The sequence below is a fragment of the Condylostylus longicornis genome, unplaced genomic scaffold (genome assembly GCF_029603195.1).
Source record: "Condylostylus longicornis isolate FDR11 unplaced genomic scaffold, ASM2960319v2 ptg000135l, whole genome shotgun sequence".
NCBI lineage: Eukaryota > Metazoa > Arthropoda > Insecta > Diptera > Dolichopodidae > Condylostylus > Condylostylus longicornis.
In genome coordinates this window covers 1,895,794-1,920,146 of record NW_026578103.1, presented here as the reverse complement: position 1 = coordinate 1,920,146, position 24,353 = coordinate 1,895,794, and the positions used below count along the sequence as shown (strand labels likewise).

Below are 24,353 nucleotides of genomic sequence, written 5' to 3'. Positions count from 1 at the left end.
CCCGTGAAGAAATTCGCAATAGTACGAACCCGGCTCCTGCTCATTCCCAGCAATTCTGCGGTGAATCCGCTGGAGCACGCCGAAAGAAACACTTTCGGATGACGGCACCCTTTCATGTCCCGCCAGTGACGGCCGCATTCCGCCGCGAGCAGGCAGGCAAGCCTGGCCCCCAAGGCGGAAGAAGGCAGACCGCAGAAAGGCAGCGGCTGCACAAAGTCTGCCCCAGATCCCCTCCGCGCCAGTCCATCGGCAACTTCGTTGCCCGCATGGCCACTATGGCCCGGCACCCAAATGAGCGTCACTCTGTTCTCCGATGCCAATTCCATAAGTGCAGCAAGGCAGCTCCAGACCAACTTGGATGTAACCTGAGCTGAACGAAGCGCCAGCAGTGCAGCCCTGCTGTCTGAGAACACATAGATCGTGCGGTTTCTATACCCCCTTTCCAAATTGAATCTCAGACAGATCTCTATTGCATGTATTTCGGCCTGGAACACTGTGCAATACGGGTCAAGGGTTGCATATACACGCGTGTCCGGACGAACACCGTATACGCCCGAACCCATACCCGACTCCGTTTGTTGTCTCATTTGAGACATGCCATCCACCAACCCTACTGCCGATAAATTCAGTGCAAAGGGTGATGTCAAGGACCTCTTCCCTAATTGCATTTATGAATGTCGGCCTATTGCCCTCATTCATAACCATTAATTTATTGCTATATATAAATTCAAGTAGGCACTCACCTCTTTTGTTTATATTACTGCTTCCCCAGACGGTGTGCTGGGCATTGGCATCATTTCCTATTATAAGTTGGAAGTTCCTCCTTCCACAGTCTGCCGGTCTAACGGTCTGTCAGTCTGTCGGTTTGTCGGTCTGTCGGTTTGCCGATCTGCCGGTCTGTGTGTGCATGCGTGTATCTAAGTTCGGTTGAACTGATTTTGATGAAATTTTATATGTAAGTTTATTTCGACCATGGCACGGATTGATCAACTTTTGGGATATATCAGACCTCGGGAACTGCGCTTTTTAGCGGACCTGTTTTAAATTTTTGACCACTTTAAAGAAAATATTCAACTGATTTGCTTGAAATTTCATACATAAGCTTCGCTCGACCATCCGCGAAACCCCCTAACTCTTGGAAGAAATCAGGTGTCAGCAACTGGGCGTTTACTACGAGCCAAATATACATTTGTGCATATATAAAGAGAAATAATCAACCGATTTCATTGAAATATAATACTTAAATTCTTGGTACTAAAACAATGAACATATAAATTTTTTGGAAAGAACAGGGCTCGAAAACTGATGGAATTTGTTGAAATTTGATATTTGAGTTCTGGTTGTTACCGAAACTAACTGTCGAGCATTTCAGGGAATTCGGGTACAGCAAAGCAAAATTCTACTAAGAGCCAAATTTACATTTTTCTAGGTATTTTTCACATTACCTCCCGGCGTTATTTCTAAAAAACTTTCCTCTGGTACCGGGGCAAATTAAAAAAAAACTATTTTATTTGAAATGCTTTTTAGCTTCAGAAACTTGAACAAAACAGCTTCGAATTATCAAAATTGTAACCAATTAGAAGTTATATAATAATAGATATAATTCAATAGTTTTTAAAATGATAATATATTTTAATAATTTTGGTACATGGATAATTAAACAGTTTAGTACTTTTTATTGGTATGATATTTTTGAAAGCATTCTCCAATATGTAATGCTACTTTACAAGATTTACACATATAAGCACTTGGTTTTCTTATTTTATGCGCAGAACAGACGCGACAATTCCTTCTAACAAATTTGTTGGCCTTATCGCTGAAAATTTTTATCAACTCGTGTTGTTTTATGGATCCCGAAAGCCGTCCTCGTTTATCAGCCCGAGGTGTTCTTGTAAAAGAAGTACTAGGTTCACTAGCTTCGATATCTTCGTCTGAGTAAGAGTTTTTCTCTGTTAGCCAAGACTCAGCAAGTCTAAGCAAAAATTTTGAAAATTTCAACTTTTCGTCGGGATTTAATTTTTTGTAAATTATAAATGCGTTTAGAAGTGCGCAATTAAATAAATACATTGTAACTTTTTTGGTCCATTTTTTTGTTTTTTTAAAAATAGGATAGTATGAGAGATATTGATCGGCAAGACTACACCACTCATAAAATTATTATAATCAATAACACTTATCGGTTTTCTTATCGAAAGTCCCGTTTTTCTATCTATTTTTCCGGTATCATGAATTTCCGCTTGGTGAATTGTTGAAATCATCGTTACTTGTTTCGTTTTTTTGGCTTGCCACACTTGCAATAATACTTCACCTTTTCGGCGATATATAGATTCATTTATATTAAGTTTTGGCTTTTTTAGAACGGCAGGTAGTCCACGGTTCGCCCTGATAGTACCACAGATTCTGGTCTTCAAACTATATAGATGATTTGCTAAATCAACACTATTATAAAAATTGTCAGCATAAATGTTATGCCATTTATTCAAATATGGTGCCAATACTTCAGTAATAGTGTTCCGCAAATTATTGCTTTCACCTGAATATAATTTGAAGTTACATATATAACCAGTTTTAGATTCGCATAACATTCTATTTAAAATTCCATATTTGACTATTTTCATGGGATTGTATACTCTGAATTTTAGACGACCACGCCATGGAATCATACCCTCATCTAATGATAAATTTTGGTTGGGTGTGTAGATCTCCATAAATTTTCTACAAAAGTAGTCGATGATATATTGAATTTTGATTAAACGATTCGAATTTGATGGTATAATAGAATTATCTGAAAAATGAAGGAAGGTCAGAATTTGCTGGAATCTATTACGAGTCATAGTTTTCCGGAAAATAGGCATTTCAATCAGAGGGTTAGTTGACCAACAATCAGCTATAGAATTTTTTTTTACCAACCCCATAATTATTACCAGGGCAAACCACTTTTTCAGTTCGATATTAGTTACGTCATACCACTTTGCAGTATGCTCCACTTTTTTATATTTGTGACGATTTTGAGAGTAATATTTATTTGTTTCTTCACATATAGTAGAGAAAAGATCATCACCAATAAAAAGCGATGTTACATTTTCTACGCTGTCACGATTTTCTGGAAATATTTTCACTCCTGAAGCACCTTCAAAATCATTTAGATTTCTCGGCAGATCAGTTTCTGACCAATCCAAATTTTCGTCGGCTACATCATTTTCTGAGGAATCTGACAATCTCATTACTCGTTGTCTTGGTACGAAAATTCTAGAATCAGAAGACTCATCACTTTCTGCATATTCACTGGGGATGTCTGAAAGGATATCCTCAAGATCCTCTTCAAAATATATATTTTCGATTTCATCCATGTTTCACTTTATTGTTGATATGTGGGTTCAAAAATATGCAATTTGCTATAAAATAATTCAATAAATATGTGTATACATACATAAAACTGTATTCTGTATAATAACAGTTTTTCAATGATTTTTTTACCTTGCCTGAAATGGTTTCTAAAAATAATTTTAGTTTATATGTATTTGTTTACGTCTTTTTATATTTAAAACTGCAAATATATCGTTCTTATATAGCAAATAACGTTTTTTTCAAACCAAATTTGAAAAATGTGCTAAGCTATAATATACCACGGGAGACTATAGAATAGACAAAGAAAGATCATACAGGGCAAATGAAACCCCATGTGAGAGAGTGACCTTACGGGACAAATGAGAACTCAAGTGAGAGAGTTCTTGAGAAATTTGAGATCAGACGAAATTATTTAACTTTACAGATGAAAACAATTTGAAATTAACCGTTACCTCGCTCCTTATCTTATAAAGGCGTTTTCTCTTATTTTATAAAGATGTTTGAGTTCAAATTCAACAAAACGCACATATATGTGTACACGGGATTTTCTTGAAGTTCAATGAAAAGCACAAACGTGTGCACACGGGACGTAATGTGTTAACTATAAGCTTACTAATGCCCTAAAAATTGGAAATAAGTATTTAACAGACATTTTTATAATATTCTGTAACATTTTCACCTAACTAGACAATACACATTGCGCTCTGTTATGTGTTGACCACATCAGATTTTTTGCTTTTATAAAAGCCTTGGAATAGCTTACAGTTTCACTCTCCAAGTCTTGGAATAGCTTACAGTTTCACTTATGTTCTCTCCAAGAACAGGAGAAGTAGGTTAATCAAAATATGGATTGATTTTTAAAAACTGCAAAATCTTAGACCTCAACTAAATGTTAAAGAGAAAAACGATGTAAAATATTTGAAAAAACTTGTGGTAATACGTTACGTAGCCTAGTTTTCATATTTTAATACCTTTCAAAAAAATTTTGAAAAAAGTGCTTGTTAATTTTTGTCCTTGGACCTGTTACAATGCATAGATCGTTACTTAAATTTTTCAAATTCTACAAACGCAGAAAAGTAGTGGTTAGTTTCTTCTACTGTGGCTTACATATTTGAACTTTAAAAAAAACAAAACCACAGGCTGGAGAAGTCTGAAATTTTAGCCGCTTTTAGACACTAATAAATATTTAATTTCGTTTGAAGAAAATTTGTTTGGACTTCCGCTCCTTCTTCAAGTTATCGCGTCCCGAAATTTGTAAAACTTGAATTTTCTGCATCATCCAAAATTGCAAGTTTTTTCGAATTGCTATAATTAGAGAAAGCTAATGAATTCAAACATCATATTAGCGCCTGTTTACATTTTTTTTTTTGTTTGATTGCAAATACTGCAAACATTTTAAATGAATGAAAGTAGTAATTGATTTTTTTAAAAGCAGTATTAAAACGTCTCTTGAGGGGAAAAGTGCGACATCACAAATCATTAATTTGACCCAACTTTATTTACTATTTATGTAATTTAATTGCTGTAAGTGAAAGAAGTTGCTGCGTTTGCGCAATTTTAAAATTTTTTATTTTTCGGTATAATGAATTCTCGAAAAAATATTAAAAATATTCGCACAGCCAACTTTACCGTTTTTCCTTTTTTTGTCTTTTCCTTTTTTTTACTCACTTGTAAATATGTTGTTGTTAAAGTAAATAAGAAACCTTCAGAAGCTTAAAAGGAATGTATCAAATTGCGTTTTAATTATTATCAATATTTGAATTATTGTTAATATTATAGTTTTGTTGTTATGCCATAGTAGTGAAATTAAAGTTTTCATAACGGTTAACATATTTGTCATACTGTTATTTTTAAAGATGTTAAATATTTGCCATACTGTTATAAATAAAACGTATGTATATGCACTGTTACAAAAAACATATACATATATACATTATGTTAATAAGCACATTCTGACCGTTTTAAAACTTTTAAACTTTAATAAGTGGGCTACGCTCATACTAGTTCCTCCGCAATATGTTATTAACTTCTTTATACAGCTATATAAGCTCATCTAGAAAATAAATTCCAACTTTCAAGCCAACCAGAAAACAATATTTTTGAAATGCAATTCCAAACAGTATTGGGTTGGAAATTTATATACGTAAAACAAAATCGCCAATATCTAAACGAACTCGGTGATCGTTTCCTTTTTAATTCAGTGAAATACAGGCTATTCAAAATATCCTCGAAATATTTTAGAACTAACGCTAAAGAAAAGAAATGTTGTAAAAAAGATGCATATAAAAAGATCATTGCCTATAAAAAATACCCTGCACTTTCATGAAGTGTATATTAACTTTGGCATCAAGTTTGCAAACACTTGAAGGAGTCGTCTACGGTATGGACATGTGTATATATTCCGTACGCCCGCTCAATCGTACAATAACTCAAAAACAATGCAATCAACACAAAACTTTTACAAGTTGTTTCTTTTGCGCTAAGGCCACAAACAGACTTTTAAAAATATTTCAAAAACTAAAAGACATATTGATATCAAATTTTGTACCAGTGCGTTAAATTATATTCTACATATACTCTGAAAATGTTAATGATATAACTCCAAAAGCTAATTGTAAATATTCGGAAAAATAATAAAGTTAGGTTCGCGAAACTTGGCAGTTGTGGCCCTAATTATAGGTCAGGCATAGCCGTGCAGTTTCGATAGAGAGGTTTGACAGGTCTGAGTACTTGATATAAAACACTGAAAGCTAATTGTACATATTTCAAAAGTAAATATTTATACTCTGCAGATTATCAAGACTATCAATAAATTTTCGTTAATCCCTGCAGATTAACAAGTTGCAGGGTATAATTCAATATAAACTCAATAAACATACTTGAAGGAAAATTATATAATTATTCTATTACAATACAAATAGACTATCGAAAATTTTATACTCGTAAATTGACCATTAAAATTGTATATGAAGCAAAATAATTTAAAATGGCGTATAAACAATGTTCCATTTGCAAAAAAAATATTGCTGGGAAAGTTAAATGGATTCGTTGTAGTGGGGTCAAAACACATATCACATCAAATACGCTGAAGTCGGTGAACCAAAATTTGAAGACATTAAAAACGGTGTTATTCGCTAGTCATGCCCACATTGTTCATCGGGCCTTAACGAGTCTTTTAAGGTAATAGAAGCTGATGAGCATTCAAATCAGCGCCAGCCGACGATGATAATATTCCACATTTAGTGCGGTGATCTTATATCTTTTGATTTCACTATTTGCGACCTACCAAAAATTGCAAGTTTTTCGAAATTACTTTCGGGCCTGTGCTGTCTAATTATATTATAATATTTAAAATTTAAACAACCATTTTTAGATAATTTTGTTTCATACAATGTGACGACGTCAATATTGTTTCTAGATCAAAAATCTTGTAAGAATAATTGTTTACTCGTAACTACAGATTTTAAAAAATTAATATTCAACGAAATTGACTAAATATTATGTTGTTGCAACATTCGTTCAGTCATGTAAATTTTCAAACAGAAAAGCGATTTTCGATGAATGATTTTGTAATTCTGTTCGTAATTTTGCATAGTTCTCACAAAGTGTTACATTTTTCGTCATAATTTTAAATTATCATTCATTCCTACATATGTTAGTATTAGTGCATTCAACTATTCGGCATTTACAACTATCCGGATATCGATTACTTCTTTGTCAACTATTCGAATATCCGGTTATTATCCAGATATTACGAGTATATATTAAATTAAATAAAATTAAAAAATTAACATAGAATGCCAAAATAAAAAATTTTTATTGTTATTTTATTTTATTAGTTTTCATTTTGAAAATAATATTTAGACACCTTCTTAATTTAAATTTTTTTCCAAATAGTAGCTTCGCTTAATGGCATCTTTAAATTTTTCGATTCAATGTAACCCTTAACAGCTTTTGAACTTTTTATTGCATGAACTGGCATGCCATCTTGGGCGGCAAATCTATATAAAATAGCACCCAATGTGTCTTTATTTATGTACTTTAAAATATTTTCAATTTTCGGTTTTTTTGTTGGTATACTATTTTCTTCAGCATTAGATTCTGATTTAGTAATTGTAATGTCATGGATTTTGAGATAGTTTATTAACGCACTTGTAGATGAGCCTTTACATTCTATAGTTTTGGCACATACATTGCATTTAGCTTTTTCATTATTAGATAGCTTTTCAAAGTGATTCCACACATCAGACTTTTTGAAACGAAACATCTTTTGATATGGGCTAAAAATTAATGTGAATTTCTTTTGCTTAAATGTTATTATTTTTTAATTAGTTTTTATACCCTGCACTTCGTGAAGGGTATATTAACTTTGGTATGGAGTTTGTAACTACTTGAAGGAGTCATCTGCGGTATGGACATATATATATATTCTTGCTCAGCATAAGATTCTGCGTTGATTTAGACATGTCCGTCCGTCCGTCCGTCCGATCGCACGATAACTCAAAAACGAATAATGCAATCGACATCAAACTTTCACAAGTTTTTCCTTTTGTGCCAAGGACGAGCCTTATTGTTATTGGACTAATTCGGACAACGGGTTCGGGTAGCTGCCATACAATTCAAAGAGTTTATTTTAAATATTTCAAAAACTAATAAAGCTATAAATATAAAATTTTGTATACATGTGTCCAATTGTATTCTACACGTGTTCTAAAAATTATAATGGGATAGCTGCACCGGTTCGGGTGGCTGCCATACAACTCCAACAGCAAATTTTTTATATTCGGCAAAATAATAAAGTCAGATTCATGAAACTTGGCAGTCATGTGTCCAATTATAGGTCAAATATATTTCTGAAGTTTTAGAGGAATTGCTTTACAGGTTCGGGTACCTGCCATACAACTCCAGAAGCTAATTTTAAATATTTGGGAAAATAATAAAGTCAGATTCATGAAACTTGGCAGTTGGATGTCCGATTATAGATCAGATATATTTGTGAAGTTTTAGTGGAATTGCTTGACAGGTTCGAGTAGCTCCCATACAAGTCTAAAAGCTTATTTTAAAATTTTGGAAAAATAATAAAGTCAAATTCATGAGACTTGGCAGTCGTGTGTCCAATTATAGGTCATATTTCTAAAGTTTTAATGGGATTGATTGACAGGTTCGAGTAGCTCCCATGCAAGTCTTAAAGCTTATTCTTAATATTTGGAAAAATAATAAAGTCAGATTCATGAAACTTGGCAGTTGTGTGTCCGATTATAGATCAGATATATTTGTGAAGTTTTGATGGAATTGTTTGACAGGTTCAGGTACTTGCCATACAACTCCAAAAGCTAATTTTAAATATTTGGAAAAATTATAAAGTCAGATTCATAAAACTTGGCAATCGGATGTCCAATTATAGGTCAGACATATCCGTGAAGTTTCTATAGAATGACTTCACAGGTTCGAGTAATTGCTACACAATAACGAAAGGTGCAGGGTATAATTCAATCGGTTTATACCGACTGAAACGTTTTTACTTGTTTTTTTTTGTTTTGTTATGGCTTTTTTTAAACAATAACAAATGATAACTATATTGCGTAACAAATATGTAGATAAAAGTTTGGTTTTTAATCGCAATTTTAATTTTGCAAATAGAATGGGGTATTCCAGTATAAATATCAGCTGTCAAGTCAAGTGTATATTAGTGTTGACGTTGTATATTTTCCTTTCAAATCCATCCATTATTTATTGGAAACGTAATACATAAACTTTTTAGAATTATTTTGCGCGTTGTTGACATAAATTGAAAATAAAAGAAGAAATATAGTATTCGACTATTCGCGAATACTGATTTCGAAATATCCGGATAGCGAATACCTTAAAACAACCCCGAATATCCGGATATCCGGATATTCGACTATTCGAAGTTGAATGCACTAGTTAGTAATTATATTTTCATTAACTTAATTATTCTTATTATTTTATATATCTGCAACATTTGCAAAAGAGACGTTAGTATATAATTAGTACATAGTTATTAATATGATTAATTTTGTTTTTATTTTTGCCTAACATATTTTGTTTTTTCTACACAATATCTCTATTTTTTCATCTTCTCTTTATATACGGGACATTGTTTGTATGATGCGGGGCGGCCAGTTGATTTGCAATGAACGCAATATAATTGCTTTAGTGAACTGCTTTTAAAAATTTTACAATTATTTTCTGCAAGATTTTCTCCACATTCGATGGATCTTGTATTCATATTACAGTTGGAAGGGGAATTGTTGAATCTCTAACATCTTGCACATTGTTTTATTACTGGTTTTTTTAATTTTGCCCATTTGACAAGTTGATGGTTAATATTTTCAACGTTGCTGTTGGGCTCAACTTGTATAACATAAATTAGCAACAGTTTGTTTTCGACGACAGATTTTTTGTTATTAATCTCAATACCTTTTTAAAAGAGGCATTTTCAATTTTAAGTTCTTTTAAGTTTTGGAAAATTGTTTCAGGTTCGTAGTTTCCGTGCAAATCTTTAAAAACTAGGTTGATTGGTTTTTCGGTTTTTGTTGTGAAAGAGAAACATTGTGTGTTTATTAATGTACTAAATATTTTTTTGTAGTCTTCTTCAGTGTCTGTATATATTGTATGGTGTGTGCTATTAGAAGATTTCATAACAAAGATTTTTATATTTAATTGTACTTTAGTAACACTTTTAATATGGTGGGTATGTCGTCAGAATTAACCTTAATTAGTGGAATTTTTTTATTAACTTTTTTTCATATTACTTGCATCATTCACAGTTGTATCGTTTTTAGATGTGCCCTCAGTAATATTGTTTCCTGACTTGTCTGTTATTTTTTTACTTAAATTTTTTATTCTTAAAATTGCAATAACATATGTGTCATGACCTTGCTTTTCATTTCCCGCATTATCTACATTATATTATTAACGTTTACTACGTTTTCTGCGCACTCCACCTCGCCAAGAATAGCAAATTGATTCTTTGATATATTTGAATTTTAATTAAATGATTTGTTAAGCATTTCTTTCATAGCATTTAATTCTGTTCTCAAATTCGTATTATCAAGTGTAATGTAAATATATAATCAAGTGTCTAATGTAAGTTTTGTTATGGCTTCACTATTATTGTCTTATTTTGACCATGCGATCAGTGCATACCTAATAACAAGAATATGTTATATACCTTTCTATTTTTTGTTTTATGATTTTTTTTTTGTTTTTTTGATTGTTATATATTTTTTATAATTTTATAAATTTTGTTTTATATTTTTTGCATTATACACTATATACATATGTGTAAATGTATGCACACTTGTATTATTTTATTAAAACTTTTATTTTAATTTTTTCGCACCTAATTATATTTAGCACTAATTATTAGCAAGTCTTGATCCAATCTAGGTTAATAATCGAATCCTTCTAGAATGCAACAACGTAGAATTGGAAGCAAAAATATGTGAATTAGAAAGCTTACTGGATGAGTCCTACCAAATTGAAGTTAAAAATTTAATTTTGGCAGGATTACCATTTAATTTAAGTAATTTAACTGATTTGGAGAATGTTATGCTGAAAATTTGTGAGAAAATTTAAGCTAATATACAAAAACGGAGATATCTTAAAAACTTGAAAGCAAAAATGAACGAAAAGTTGTGTTCAAATGCGGTCCAACATGCTATAAAAAACCTAAAAAGAAAAGCAAAAACAACAGCAAAATTGGAAAGCATTCATATTCTAATAAGAAATTATTATTTTGTAAAAACATTTACCTGTTACTTGTTGTGATCCATTATCCTTGGCGGGTGCAGACTTCTGGGCTATTCTGAAAAAAAAATTAGAAATATTAGTACTTTATGCACAAAAACAACACAAAATAGATGAGGCCAAAATGTAAACAAATGCAATGTATGATGCATTAACAAAATACATTGCAAAAGAACACTTTATAAATATAATAAAACACTTTAAAAACATTTATTTTGCTTTTAGGCACAATTTTTAACTTTATAAATTTATTTAAATAAAACAAAAAAAAAAGAAAGCAAAGTGATTCTACCTTTGTTTTGGTATCCAATGGCAGCTGACATCTTGATTTATTTTAACATAATTTTTGCACTACCTGACCGACCGAGTGAAGCCACAAATTATAAACGGTACAAAACAGTACGAGTGTATTAGTGGCATCACAAGGCGAAAAGGAAAAAGAAAAGCACAATGTATTCACACTCCAGGTCGATGCCAAATTGTATTTTTTTTATATAGTTTTTAAATTAGGCTAATCCATTTTTCCATTAAAACATATTATGTTAACTGCATTCTTCACGGTAATTTTTTTGTATCGAAGAAAATTTTAAAGTTAAATAGGTCACTCTGATCAAAATCATAAAACAGAGAAGTTGTAAAAAGAAAATAAAATACAATTGTAAATTAAATTTCAAGTTTGAATACTAATATTAAATGAGATATACCGAAAAAGAGTGTCATAATGTTAACATTTATTTAACTATTTTTTATAAGTATTTTTAGTAATTGAATAAATTTAATATAAATTAAAAAATGAGATTACAAAACGAATTTTGAAATGTAATAAAAGAACAATAATAATTATATTATAATAATTAACAATTGCGAAAAATTTAACTTGAAAAATACGTGTTTGTATTTTAATTATAACAAGTAAAAACGTTTCAATCGGTATAAACCGATTGAATTATACCCTGCACATTTCGTTGTTGTATAGCAATTACTTGAACCTGTGAAATCATTCTATAGAAACTTCACGGACATGTCTGACCTATAATTGGACATCCGACTGCCAAGTTTCATGAATCTGACTTTATTATTTTTCCAAATATTTAAAGTAAGCTTTTAGACTTGTATGGGAGCTACTCGAACCTGTCAAGCAATCCCACCAAAACTTTAGAAATATGTTTGACCTATAATTGGACACACGACTGCCAAGTCTCATGAATTTGACTTTATTATTTTTCCAAATATTTAAAATAAGCTTTTAGACTTGTATGGGAGCTACTCGAACCTGTCAAGCAATTCCACCAAAACTTCAGAAATATATTTGACCCGTAATTGGACACATGACTGCCAAGTTTCATGAATCTGACTTTATTATTTTTCCAAATATTTAAAATTAGCTTCTGGAGTTGTATGGCAGACACCCGCACCTGTTAAGCAATTCCTCTAAAACTTCAGAAATATATTTGACCTATAATTGGACACATGACTGCCAAGTTTCATGAATCTGACTTTATTATTTTTCCGAATATAAAAAATTTGCCGTTGGAGTTGTATGGCAGCCACCCGAACCGGTGCAGCTATCCCATTATAATTTTTAAGCATGTGTAGAATATAATTGGACACACGTATACAAAATTTTATATTTATAGCTTTATTAGTTTTTGAAATATTTAAAATAAACTCTCGGAGTTGTATGGCAGCTACCCGAACCCGTTGTCCGACTTAGTCCAATAACAACAGGGTTCGTCCTTGGCACAAAAGAACAAACTTGTGAAAGTTTGGTGTCGATTGCATTATTCGTTTTTGAGTTATCGTGCGATCGGACGGACGGACGGACATGTCTAAATCGACGCAGAATTTTACGCTGAGCAAGAATATATATATATGTCCATACCGCAGATGACTCCTTCAAGTAGTTACAAACTCCATACCAAAGTTAATATACCCTTCACGAAGTGCAGGGTATAAAAAATTATCTTACCCAGTGGCGAAGCTAGTTTTTTTGAATTTCTGATCCTGTGTTTCTGATCCACAAAATTACGTTTTGTGACGAAACAAGCTGACCTATGCGTATTTAAACTTAAGTGCTTCAAAGAAAAGAGGAATTCCTAATTAAGAAAAAGACATAAAAACATTTCTTCATTGTTGAGTAGGTTTTAAAAAATCAAGGCAATAAAGAAATCTATGACAGGCCTCAAGGTGTTAGAACAGAAAACCAATTTTAGCTTTTATGGGTAGAAGATATGACCAAATTTTTTTTCGTGAAAAACAAAACAAAAAGTCATTTATTTCAAATGCATTGTTTTAGTGACATACTAAGAATCAAAAAAAGTACCAATGATAAATGCCAAATTGCTGTTGCATAGAATCTTAACTTTAAATATCATTATTTTTATTATCTATATATGTAAACTTTATTTCAACTATTGCACTATTAAAATTTTAATATAACTATTGCACTATTAAAATTTCGTATAAATGTATAAATTTTTTTTTTTTTTTACCGAGAGGAATGGTGAAAAATCTCGAAAGACACTGCCAGACGAAAAGCAGTAGTGTGTAACTTTAATTCACTAAAAAACACCCTCCTCAAAATAAATTATAAATCTGCTTGTTTTCATAGGTATGCCATTCTAGTCCAAATCCATTCGTGGCCCTGATAAGATTCCTGTAATCCATTCCGGAATTTACAATAAGCTTAAATTGATTGTTATTAATCATTTTAACCTTATAATTGATGTCCTTATTTTTTAATGTTGACTATATTTGATTATATTCAACCACATTACTTATAACTACTGGAGGCGGCCTACAGTTTTCGTGACATTCCCACGACTTTTAGAATTCGCTTTTCTGTTTTTATTGGACCTCTTTTGCTTTAGGATCCAATCTGTTCCTCTGGCGAGTTCTTCCTCATCTGTTGAGTAGGCGTTCAAGATTGACCTCACCTACTTTGCTTGTGGTGTAGCATCTTTTTCTTTATAACTTCTATCATTAGACTTATTGTTCGTAATTTGCACATGTTTCTCTTTCTTTAGCTTCTCATTCTCAGCCCTCAGTTGAAGAACCTCGTTTTTTCAAAGCCAGACAGAACTGTTCTAGTTGGTTAATCCTGTTATGTATGTCAGCAATCTGATCATTACTTCCTTTGGCTTGTCCTTTACTCATGCTTATACCCTTACTTGTCTGTGGAGCCTGATTGTTCGGTAGTCCACCTTCTATATTTTTGTTCTTTTCTAAAATCCGCACATCAGATGTAGGTGGTAAACGCCGGGTTTTCGCGTTCCTCCTAAACGGATCAATCAATGCAATAAATGGCTCTCCCCAAAATCCGACCTCCGAAGAGGGTGGATTCTCCAACGTAGTTGGATTACCTGGGGACTTAATCCTTTTATTTTGTCCATTACACAAATGATTAAATTCTGCATTTTATACCTACTGCCAGGATTCAAAAACTGCCGTCCCTCAGGGATCAGATGCAGACCAGGGAGCCGCCTATTTTAGGTCAGACGCTTCTTGATTTACCGCCCACGCTTCCTAACCAACGAAACCCGCATAAGTGCCGAGTACTCGCTTTCGCCCGCTCTCGTCAGCCTTCCTATGTAAGTTGCCCAGGAGACACGCAGCAGATAACTATGTTACCTACCTTCTGGGAGGTGAGAGTCGGATTTGTTAGCAAAATTTTTAGCTTCACATGTTAGGAAAATGTGAAACCGACAGCCTTAGTCTCCCCAACATATCTGCAAACATAACCTATAAATCTAACATTTTTCTTTGCTGGTTCATTTCGACTTCAATCACTAAATTTCTCCACTTTAATTTCAGTTTCAACTTACAACTATAAACTTTTTTAATTCAATTAAATCTTCAAATTTCAATCACTTTTTTTGTCTTAACAAAATTTTTTCAACTATAAATTCAACTTGTGCCATAGAACAAATTTTAATTGAATTAAAGCTTGATATATCAATTTTTTTTTATTTTAACGAAATAAGTTGTAAAACTGTACAAATAATTAATATTTTAATACAAATAAATAAATTTCGGTTATTCATGCAATACACGGAGGTATTTTGATTTACTTAAACCTTCTTTATTAATATTTTCACATTACTTCTTCGAATTATTTTTGGGAAGAAACATTTTTTTTTAAGAATGAATTTAATTGTATAGTTTTGAAATTAACTATTTTAATTATCTAGCGTTTAAAATTCTTAATATTCTTATCAAGTTAGGAAAACCGATTTTGAGTATATTTATAGAAAACATTTCAACAATAGTACAGTACTAGGCGCCTGTAGTGCGAATGGCACTAATTTCATATATTTTTGAAAACATTAAAACAGAATTAACACATTGAACTTCATGACTATAAATAATATTAAAAATACTTATGTTGAGTTCCATTGTGTAACCAATGTGTAAATCTAAAAGGCTTCGTAGAAACCGTGCTCACCTGCGAGCGACTTGCAGTCCATGTATCAGAGATATAATCTCACAAGTCACAATTTAGAGAAATTAAATATATCTATTAGTAAAAGAGTAACATAAATAAATTTTCAAGTTTTTTTTCTACCGTAGAAATCAAATTTAACTCTGCGTTACTAAGTTATTCGCATGTTCAGCAATAATTCCACACATATAGGTTTTCTTATGTTCACCACCCCCCCCCCCCCCCCCCCCCCCCGCCTGTTTTTAAAAGCAGTATTTTCCTGAATTGTTGAAGGGAAAAGTGCTACAATACAAACCATTGGTTTGACCCAACTTTATTAAAACCCATTTTTTACAATTTGCAATTCTTTTGTGCCAATCTGAGTTCTTATTTTGTAATTATATAGTAGGTCAAAAACTCAGATCAATTAAGTCAAAATTTTAATGCTGCTACGACGAAGAGGAGAAGGAATGGTGATCCATCTATTTTCTGTGTATCCGAACTCAGATAAAATTTATTTCGTTTTTGCGAAATTTGTAAAAGATTTAGCTGTCGTGTACACTATGTTGATGATTATGACAATATGAAAAGTAAATATAACTGTGATAATAAAATATGTAATTATACCCGTTCGAACGTATGTTCGAAGGATATACTAAATTTGCCTTACCTTTTGTCACTCTAAGAAATAATGGTTTGAGATATAGACTCAAGTGTATGGTTTTGATCTAATAGTATCTAATGTGTTTGATAAAATTCGATGAAATTGCTTGGCTCTTTCTGGTAGCTGCCATACAACTTCAATAGTAGTTTGACCGTATCTTAGGAAATATTGAAAGTATTAAAATTTTGCATAAATTAATATGGTAACTTAAAGTTATAGTATGTCCCATAGTCAGCTATGACATATTTATTCGCACATAGGATAGCAAATTCGTACGGGTACCACAGAGTTGACACGGTCAACTCTATTTTTTCTCCTTTTCAGCACTTTTCCAAAAATTTTTTGAAAAAAAGTGCTTGTTAGTTTTACTCTGTCCGCGGTCCGTCCGTGAACATGTTTACAAAACTTCTACACCTTTGAAGAGAAAACTGAAATTTAATATGTCCATAGACCTTTACTAGAAACTTTTTTCCGTGGAAGAAAATTTTTTCCTACCTCCCCCCTTCTAGAAGTTATACCCCCCTAAAAACCCTAAAAATGCATTTTTATAAATGTTTATTCCAATGAAACCATAAGCATTTTTCAAATTTTGCAAACGAAGAAAGCCAGTATGTTGCTTCTCTTATCGCAGCACACTATAGTTAAACTTTAAAAAAATAAAATGGCCGTTCAAATTTACCGTTATCTAAAATCCGTTTTTTTTAAATTTTTGATACAAGTTTTTCTTCTAGAACCCAGGTTGTGGGAGCCTGAAATTTTAGTAGCTTTCAGGCACTAAAAAATAGCTCATTTCGTTAGAAGAAAATTTTTTTCCATCTCCACACCCTCTCAAGTTATCGCCTTTTGAAATTTGTAAAATTTGAATTTCTGACGCATTTTGACATTAAAAAATATAATTATTTTATATATAATTATAATTAACACTTAAAATCAAGCATTATGTTAACCTCTCTTTAAGTTAATTTTTGCTTTATTTCAAGGACTGCATAAATCGTTCATCCTAAATATATGCAATCCTAGAAATAGTTTCGTTTGTGAATGAAAATAATTGTAATAGTTGACCCAAATTCATTTAAAAAAAAAATCTGATGTGGTCAGCACATAACCGACCGCATTGAGTATTGTCTAGTTAAATGAAAGTGTTACAGAATATTATAAAAATGTCTGTTAAATACTTCTCTCCAATTTTTAGGACATTAGTAAGCTTATAGTTAACATACTTAGAAAAATGTAAATTTGGCTCTTAGTAGAGTTTCGCTTTGTGCTACCCGAATTCCCTGAAATGCTCGCCAGTTAGTTTCGGTAACAACCAGAACTCAAATATCAAATTTCAAGAAATTCCATCAATTTGTTCTGTGGATATGGTGAAAAATGTAAAATCGGCCCGCAAATCAGTTCTCGAGCCCTGATCTTTCCAAAAAAGTTAAATGTTCATTGCTTTAGTATGAGGAATTCATATATTAAATTTCAATGAAATCGGTTGATTATTTCTCTTTATATACACAAAAATGTATATTTGGCCCGTAGTAAACGTCTAGTTGCCGATGCCTGATCTTTCCAAAAAAATTTACATGTTCATTGTTTTAATACGGGGAATTCATATATTAAATTTCAATGAAATCGGTTGATTATTTCTCTTTATATACACAAAAATGTATATTTGGCCCGTAGTAAACGCCCAGTTTCTGATGCCTGATTTCTTCCAAAAGTTAGGAATTTTTGCGTATGATCGAGCAAAGCTTATATATGAAATTTCAAGTAAATCGGTTGAATATTTTCTTCAAAATGTTTAAAAATGTAAAACAGGCCCGCTAAAAAGTACAGTTCCCGAGGCCTGATATATACCAAAAGTTGATCGATCCGTGCCATGGTGGAAACAAACTTACATATAAAATTTCATCAAAATCGGTTATGCCGAACTTGAGATACACGCATGCACACACAGACCGACAGACCGACAGACCGACAGGTTGCTAAAAATAGTTTATTTACACTTCCCTACTATGGAGAAGTACGTTCCCACCGAAAACTCGATATGCAAAATTTGTTGCCATCACATAACCTACCTATTGTTTACACAATACGGTCGGTAATTATGGTATGTTATATATTTGAACAGTGTACACTCTATACGAGCAGGTTTTTGCTCTTCAGAGAAGTAAATAAATAAATAAGATTAATGAAAGTAACCTGTTGGGTACAATTATTGACACTCTTAAGTGTTATTTCTTATAAAAGTTTTCTATACAGAATTATCAAAATTTAACCATTAGTAAAATATAAATTGAATATTCCTCCTTCATAATCATATACCAAAATTTATCAAATATTAAAAATTAAATTTGGTTGCTCGAATACCAAAGAGTACAATAAATTATTGACACCCTTGTACGACTATTGATATTGCTTAATAGCTTCTCTATCTCTTCTTCAAAACTAGTCCAGTCAGTGTGTTCGCGAATAATTGCTAACAGCTTTAAAATTTTAAATGAAAGATAAGTTTTTGTGTTTTATAATTATCACAGTTTATTGTAGAAAGCACTAAATCCAAAAAAAAAAATTATGTACTCTTTTTTCTTTTATATTACAAATGTTATATTTAAAAAGTTGAAATTATATAATCCAAGAAAACTATCTTTGGCTTAACCAATTTTTTCCGTTTAAATTATACAATTGAAAAAATTATCTTATGTTTAACAAAAATTTATAATTCGAAATTCGATGTGTTGCGGTTAGCGATCTTCTATTTAGTAGTACTTCTTCTGAATCATTCTGTCCCTTTTACAATTCCTGGAATTAACGGTTGAGCAAACGGTGAAGTTTTTCCTGGCCAGTCCCATTTTTTGGTTGTTAACGTTTTTCTTCTTTTCTTTTACATAGATCATATGATATAGGTCAACGAATCTGTAATGCAATGTATCAATCTTATGTACATCGCAATACAAATTGTTGTTGTAAAATTCTACGTTTCTTCTTTTCTATTTTACGCTATTTTCCCCTTCCATTCTACATTTCATTCACCTTCTATTCCTTTTCTTACTCCATTACACTTCTATCAATAGCTGACTATAACTCTACATAAACTCGTCTATGACCATAGGTGACAGTTGGCATTGAAATATAATGTTTGTGCAGAAATGATCGCTGCAAACTGCCCATTAGTTTTATTTACATTGTGAGGTGAACATAAGTGTTTAAAGAAACAAAAATATAATTTCACAAAAACGGAGATTTAATGGAGACGGAGTCCAAAAAAATGCACAAGTGGAAGGAAAAAACGGTGGAGGATGAAGCGCAAAAGAAAAGTGCTCGACAGGCATTTGAAAACCTCATCTGGACTGGTAGATGCATAACTGGAAGACATTGCAAATTCATGTAAGTATTTTATTACAAATAAAATTACTTGCCAAATCCAATATATTCAATTTTTAGGTCAAGAAACACAGCCCGATGAGTGGATTGAACTGGATTGCAGCAAGTTTATATAAGTAGCAAAAATGTTTTTTTTTGTATATAAAGTAGTGTTTCTTGGTAAGTTTTCAAGTTTCGATTATACGTTCCAAATGCAAATTGTACCCATCACTAAAGTCATGTCCCTTTAAGTCTTCACCTGTAACGAAAAGAGCAGAGGGATAGAAGGAAGAAGTTATAGCGCTCTATCTCGCTTTCCGGAAATTCAGGAAGTGAGAATTAGGAAAAAAAAATCTATTAGTAATAAGTTAACTAACAAATTAATTTAAGTGTTACTTAAGTTAATTTAAGTAACTTAAATTAATTTAAGTGTTACTTACTTTTAAGTTAATTTTAATCTTAGGTTACAAGTGTTTGTATTAGGTGCCTCTACTTTTTTTTTTTTTACGTTAAGTACCGTAAATAAATGTTATTAGGTAGTGCGATGTTTTCCGTGGAAGAAAATTTTTTCCTACTTCCCCCCGTCTAGAAGTTATACCCCCCTAAAAACCCTAAAAATGCAATTCGGTAACGTTAGGTTGCGCGATTTCCTCCCGTTTTTTCTTTTCTTTTTATTGCGCATTAAGTGTAGTGCTACTTGCGTACGATTAAATAACGATACATTACGCGATTTTTTTTTTTGTTTTTCAAAAATGCTATTAATCGGTTTCGATTGATTGCGTTTTAGTTTCATCATAATTTTCCATCGTATCTACTGGTAGTAAGCATATCTTTGCAATCGAGCGTTTCAACATGTTATCCTTCGTTTTTAATTCGAACAACTCCATCGGGTGTCGAACAAGTCCATCGAGACCAGAATGAATCTCTGTTATTCGACCCATTAACCATCTGCTTGGTGGCAACTTCTCGTCCCTATGTAAAACCAAATCGTCAATTTTTATGTTGTCAGTCCTTTTAGTCCATTTTGGACGATGATGCAATCATTATAGGTATTCTTTACTCCAACGTGTCCAAAAGGTTTGATGTAATTTTTGCAATAGCTGCCATCTGTTTAATCTGTTTTCATTTAAATCTAGCAAAGAAGGTTCAGGTTGTGTTATAGTTACATCACCAGTCAGGAAATGTCCAGGCGTCTGAATTTCTGCTAACTTCACAAAGAGGTCTAGAGTTTTGGCAAGCCTCAATCTGAGTTAAGACCGTTGAGAACTCCTCATATGTCAACCTTGCATTTCCAAGTATCCTTTTAAGATGCTGCTTTGTAGAGCGGACACCAGCCTCCCATAATCCGCCAAAGTGAGCTGAACCAGGTGGTATGAACTTGAAAACTACTCCCTCATGTTCAAGTACTTGTGCTAAATCTGATTTTAATTGTTGTAACATCTGTTTGTGTTGCTTTGCAAGCTCTTTGCTAGCGCCGGCAAAATTAGTACCATTATCGCAATAGAGTACCTTGCACCTGCCGCGTCTGGTACTGAATCTTCCGTATGCTGCCATCAATCCCTCGCTGTTGAGGTCTGTGACTAGCTCGATATGTATAGCCTTAACTGCAAGACATACAAAAATAGATATGTACGCCTTATATGTCCTCGGATTTTCCTTTATGTGTTCTCAATTCAAATGGCCCGCAATAATCAACGCCAGTCAACGCCAGTATATGTAAATAGCCGACTGGCCGCAACCCGAAAAGCAGGCAAGTCTCCTATAAGCTGTTTTTGAACTGCAGCCCGCTGTCGATAGCACGTGATACATTTATGTATTTGCTGTCGAATTTGATCACGTGCACCAACGATCCAAAACCTTCTATTTATTACGTTGACCATAAGTTGAGCACCACTATGTAAAGTTTCGCGATGAATTTTCTCTAAAAGTAGTCACACAAAAGGGCTTCCATCGGGCAATATAATCGGAAATTTTTCATCGAAATTCAAATGTGCATATCGCAATCCCATTCTCAATATTCCATTTTGATCCGGAGAAGGATTAAGCCTCGCTAAACGACTATTTGTATGAATAAGCCTCGTTTTTCGTAATTGTGACATTTTTTTTTAAAAAATGCTTACGAGTATGTTGCACTATTTGTACCCACATCTCTATACTAGCGTTGAATTCTGACACTGATATGAATGTATTGCAATTTATATTCCTTTTGGTTAATTTGGCGATAAATCTTTTGAGGTAACTCGTTACATTGACGAGTTTCGTAAATGATGAATATCGCGTTTCCAATTCGTGAATCTCGTTGCGTTCGTTATCATTAATGATCGTGTTGTGACATAGAGTTGATTTCCCTATCTCGCTGTCTGTATCTTGAAGTAATATTTTAGTCGGCCAGTGTGACTCTGGTTTCTGCAACCATTCTGGGTCGCTCTACCACACTTTGAAGTTTGAGAGATCCGGTGGCGCATTCACCGTGAAGCACAATCTGCTGGGTTTTCCTTTAAGGGTACGTGACGCCATATGTTTTTGCTTAATGTGTGATATATCTCAGCAGTCCGATTTGCTACAAGCGTTGTCTATTTGCTCGGGTGAGCCCGCAACCAAGTCAACACGATCTCTGAATCTGTCCAAGCTTGCACACTCGATATATTTTGAATTTTTAATACTCGCTGAACATATTTTATAAGTTTCGCCAAAAATGCTGCCCGCTCAACTCTAGTCTCGGCAAAGATATTGTTTTTATCGGAGCCACCTTTGATTTTACAGGTGACCACCAGGCAGACCACCGCTGCATACGCCTTTATCGAGGTATCACAAAATCCTTGTAGTTCTATTTTATTTGCCAACGTTGAATAGTAGAACCACCTGTTTATACGTTGTGCTTCCAGTTGAACAAGAGTCTTCCTGCAAATCTGCCATTCATCGTGCAAGCTCCTTTCTACCTCATCATCTCATCCTGAACCCGAAAGCCATAATTTTTGTATCATTACCTTAGCTATAATGATACAAGGTGCTAACCAGCCGAGAGGATAGAAAAGTTTTGAAACCTGCAGCAATATTGTTCGCTTTGTCCATTTCTGTGAATCATTCTACTAGGGAAATTTTATACGAAAATTGGTCGTTTGCTGGATCCCATTGTATGCCTAATGTTTTGACTGTTTCAGCTTCTTCAATTTTTAAAGGTCAATTGATTTCTTGATGTTCTTGTGGAAGGGCTTCTAGTAGTTCAGCTGCATTTAATGATCACTTGCGCAATGAGAATCCGCCCGAAGCCATCATGTCCAATAATTGTTTTTGCATTTCCAATGCCTTTTCGATAGAATCCGCACCTGACAGCAGATCATCCACATAAAATGATTCCAATGTTATTTTTGATGCAAGAGGATAGCTTACCTTTTCGCCATCGCCAACTGTTTTAATACACGTGTTGCTAGAAACGGTGCTGATTTTATACCAAATGTTACCGTAGTTAATTTGTAGTCCCAAATTGATTGACTCGAAGAAGCTCTGCAGACTATTTTTTGATAATCGGCATGTTGCAGTGCAATTCGGATTTGCCTATACATCTTCTCCAAATCTGCTGTAAATGCAATTTTATATTTTCGAAAACGTAATAGAAGAGTAGATAAATCATCTTGGATGACTGGGCCCTTTAATGTTTTGTCATTTAATAATGAACCATTCGAAGTAGGCCGTGATGCATCAGGAACCACTCGTAGTTTTGTTGTTGAGCTACTTTCCCTTATGACGCCTTGATGTGGCAAATAATTCGAAATGATTTGTTGATTTTTTAATTCCGTTGACTTCACTTGCTCCATATGGTTCATGTCTAAATATTCAGCTATACACTTGCTCTAGTTGTCTTTTAGTATCTCATTTTTTGAAAATTGTTTCTCCATGCCGAAAAGCCTGGCAATCGCAATATGTCTTGAACTTCCAAGTGATATTGGACGCTCATTCGGCATAAAAGGTAACTCAGTGTATGATGCAACTGAACCTGACAGCGTACATCCTCAAGTCTACGAATATTTTCAAAAAAATACCTTTCACACAATAATTCCTCCTCTGTAAATATTGTTTGTTCCGGTACTCCTTCTAACTCCCAGAATTTTCTGATGCTATGATCTAAATCGGATTGGATGTGGAACGTCTCTATTGATGTCGTGTTCACACTTTGTTGATCGACATTGCCTGTTATGATCCATCCAAAAATGGTTTTTTGAGCATTTGGTGCACCAGGAGGACCCTTTCTTAGTCCCTCTAAAATAATTTGGCCAAAAATGTCTGCTCCGATGAGTACATCTATTTTTCCCATCGAAAAATAACCTGGATCAGCTAGGATCAATCAGTCTATGTGTTACCACTCCTTAGTTTGAATATTACGCTCTGGTAGCAACTTGGTAAGTTTCTTCAGAACCAACGCCCAAGTTCGCACCTGCTTGGAATCCCTTAGATCTCGTATGATGACATCCACTTTTGCTAATGATTGGCCGATGTTGCTTTCTGATACACCGTGTATATTTGTTATTGTCCTGTTTTTCAATTCAAATTCTGAACCGCTGATTCGGTGATGAAAGAACTCTGTGAACCAGAATCGATTAGAGCTCTAGCCCTCTGATAGCGTCCCGTTGCTGGACATACTATTTTAATGCACGCAGTAATCAGTAGAACCTGTCGTGTGTGTGCATCCGATGTGCCGCAAGTGTGAACATGGCTGTTTCTACAACCGGGTACAAATGCTGGCGCCGATGTCGAAGTTTCACCTGCCATGGTTGGAGGTGACGGATCATGTGAGACGTA

At 33.3% G+C, this 24,353-nt stretch overlaps 2 protein-coding genes across 2 annotated transcripts; both read right to left on the bottom strand.

Moving 5' to 3' along the window:
* Window positions 1-1,665: 1,665 nt before the first annotated feature.
* LOC129615114 (piggyBac transposable element-derived protein 4) lies at window positions 1,666-3,350 on the bottom strand. Its single transcript, XM_055530190.1, has 2 exons — window positions 2,074-3,350; window positions 1,666-1,972 (listed from the first exon to the last, which is right to left on the bottom strand). Exons 1-2 carry the CDS (start codon window positions 3,348-3,350, stop codon window positions 1,666-1,668), a joined length of 1,584 nt encoding a protein of 527 aa, XP_055386165.1.
* Window positions 3,351-20,314: 16,964 nt separating this feature from the next.
* LOC129615113 (uncharacterized) lies at window positions 20,315-21,655 on the bottom strand. The gene is made up of 4 exons (XM_055530189.1): window positions 21,492-21,655; window positions 21,253-21,449; window positions 20,728-21,160; window positions 20,315-20,528 (listed from the first exon to the last, which is right to left on the bottom strand). The coding sequence occupies exons 1-4, from the start codon at window positions 21,653-21,655 to the stop codon at window positions 20,315-20,317; spliced, it is 1,008 nt and encodes a 335-aa protein (XP_055386164.1).
* Window positions 21,656-24,353: the final 2,698 nt, after the last annotated feature.

Coding starts and splice junctions, on each gene's coding strand:
- LOC129615114 (XM_055530190.1), bottom strand. CDS start 3,350: ATGGATGAAATCGAAAATATATATTTTGAAGAGGATCTTGAGGATATC. Junction 1,973..2,073: donor CAAAAAAATGGACCAAAAAA/GTTACAATGTAT, acceptor ATTTTTGCTTAG/ACTTGCTGAGTCTTGGCTAA.
- LOC129615113 (XM_055530189.1), bottom strand. CDS start 21,655: ATGTCACAATTACGAAAAACGAGGCTTATTCATACAAATAGTCGTTTA. Junction 21,161..21,252: donor ATATACTGGCGTTGACTGGC/GTTGATTATTGC, acceptor TATGTCTTGCAG/TTAAGGCTATACATATCGAG. Junction 20,529..20,727: donor GCCTGGACATTTCCTGACTG/GTGATGTAACTA, acceptor GGTTTTACATAG/GGACGAGAAGTTGCCACCAA.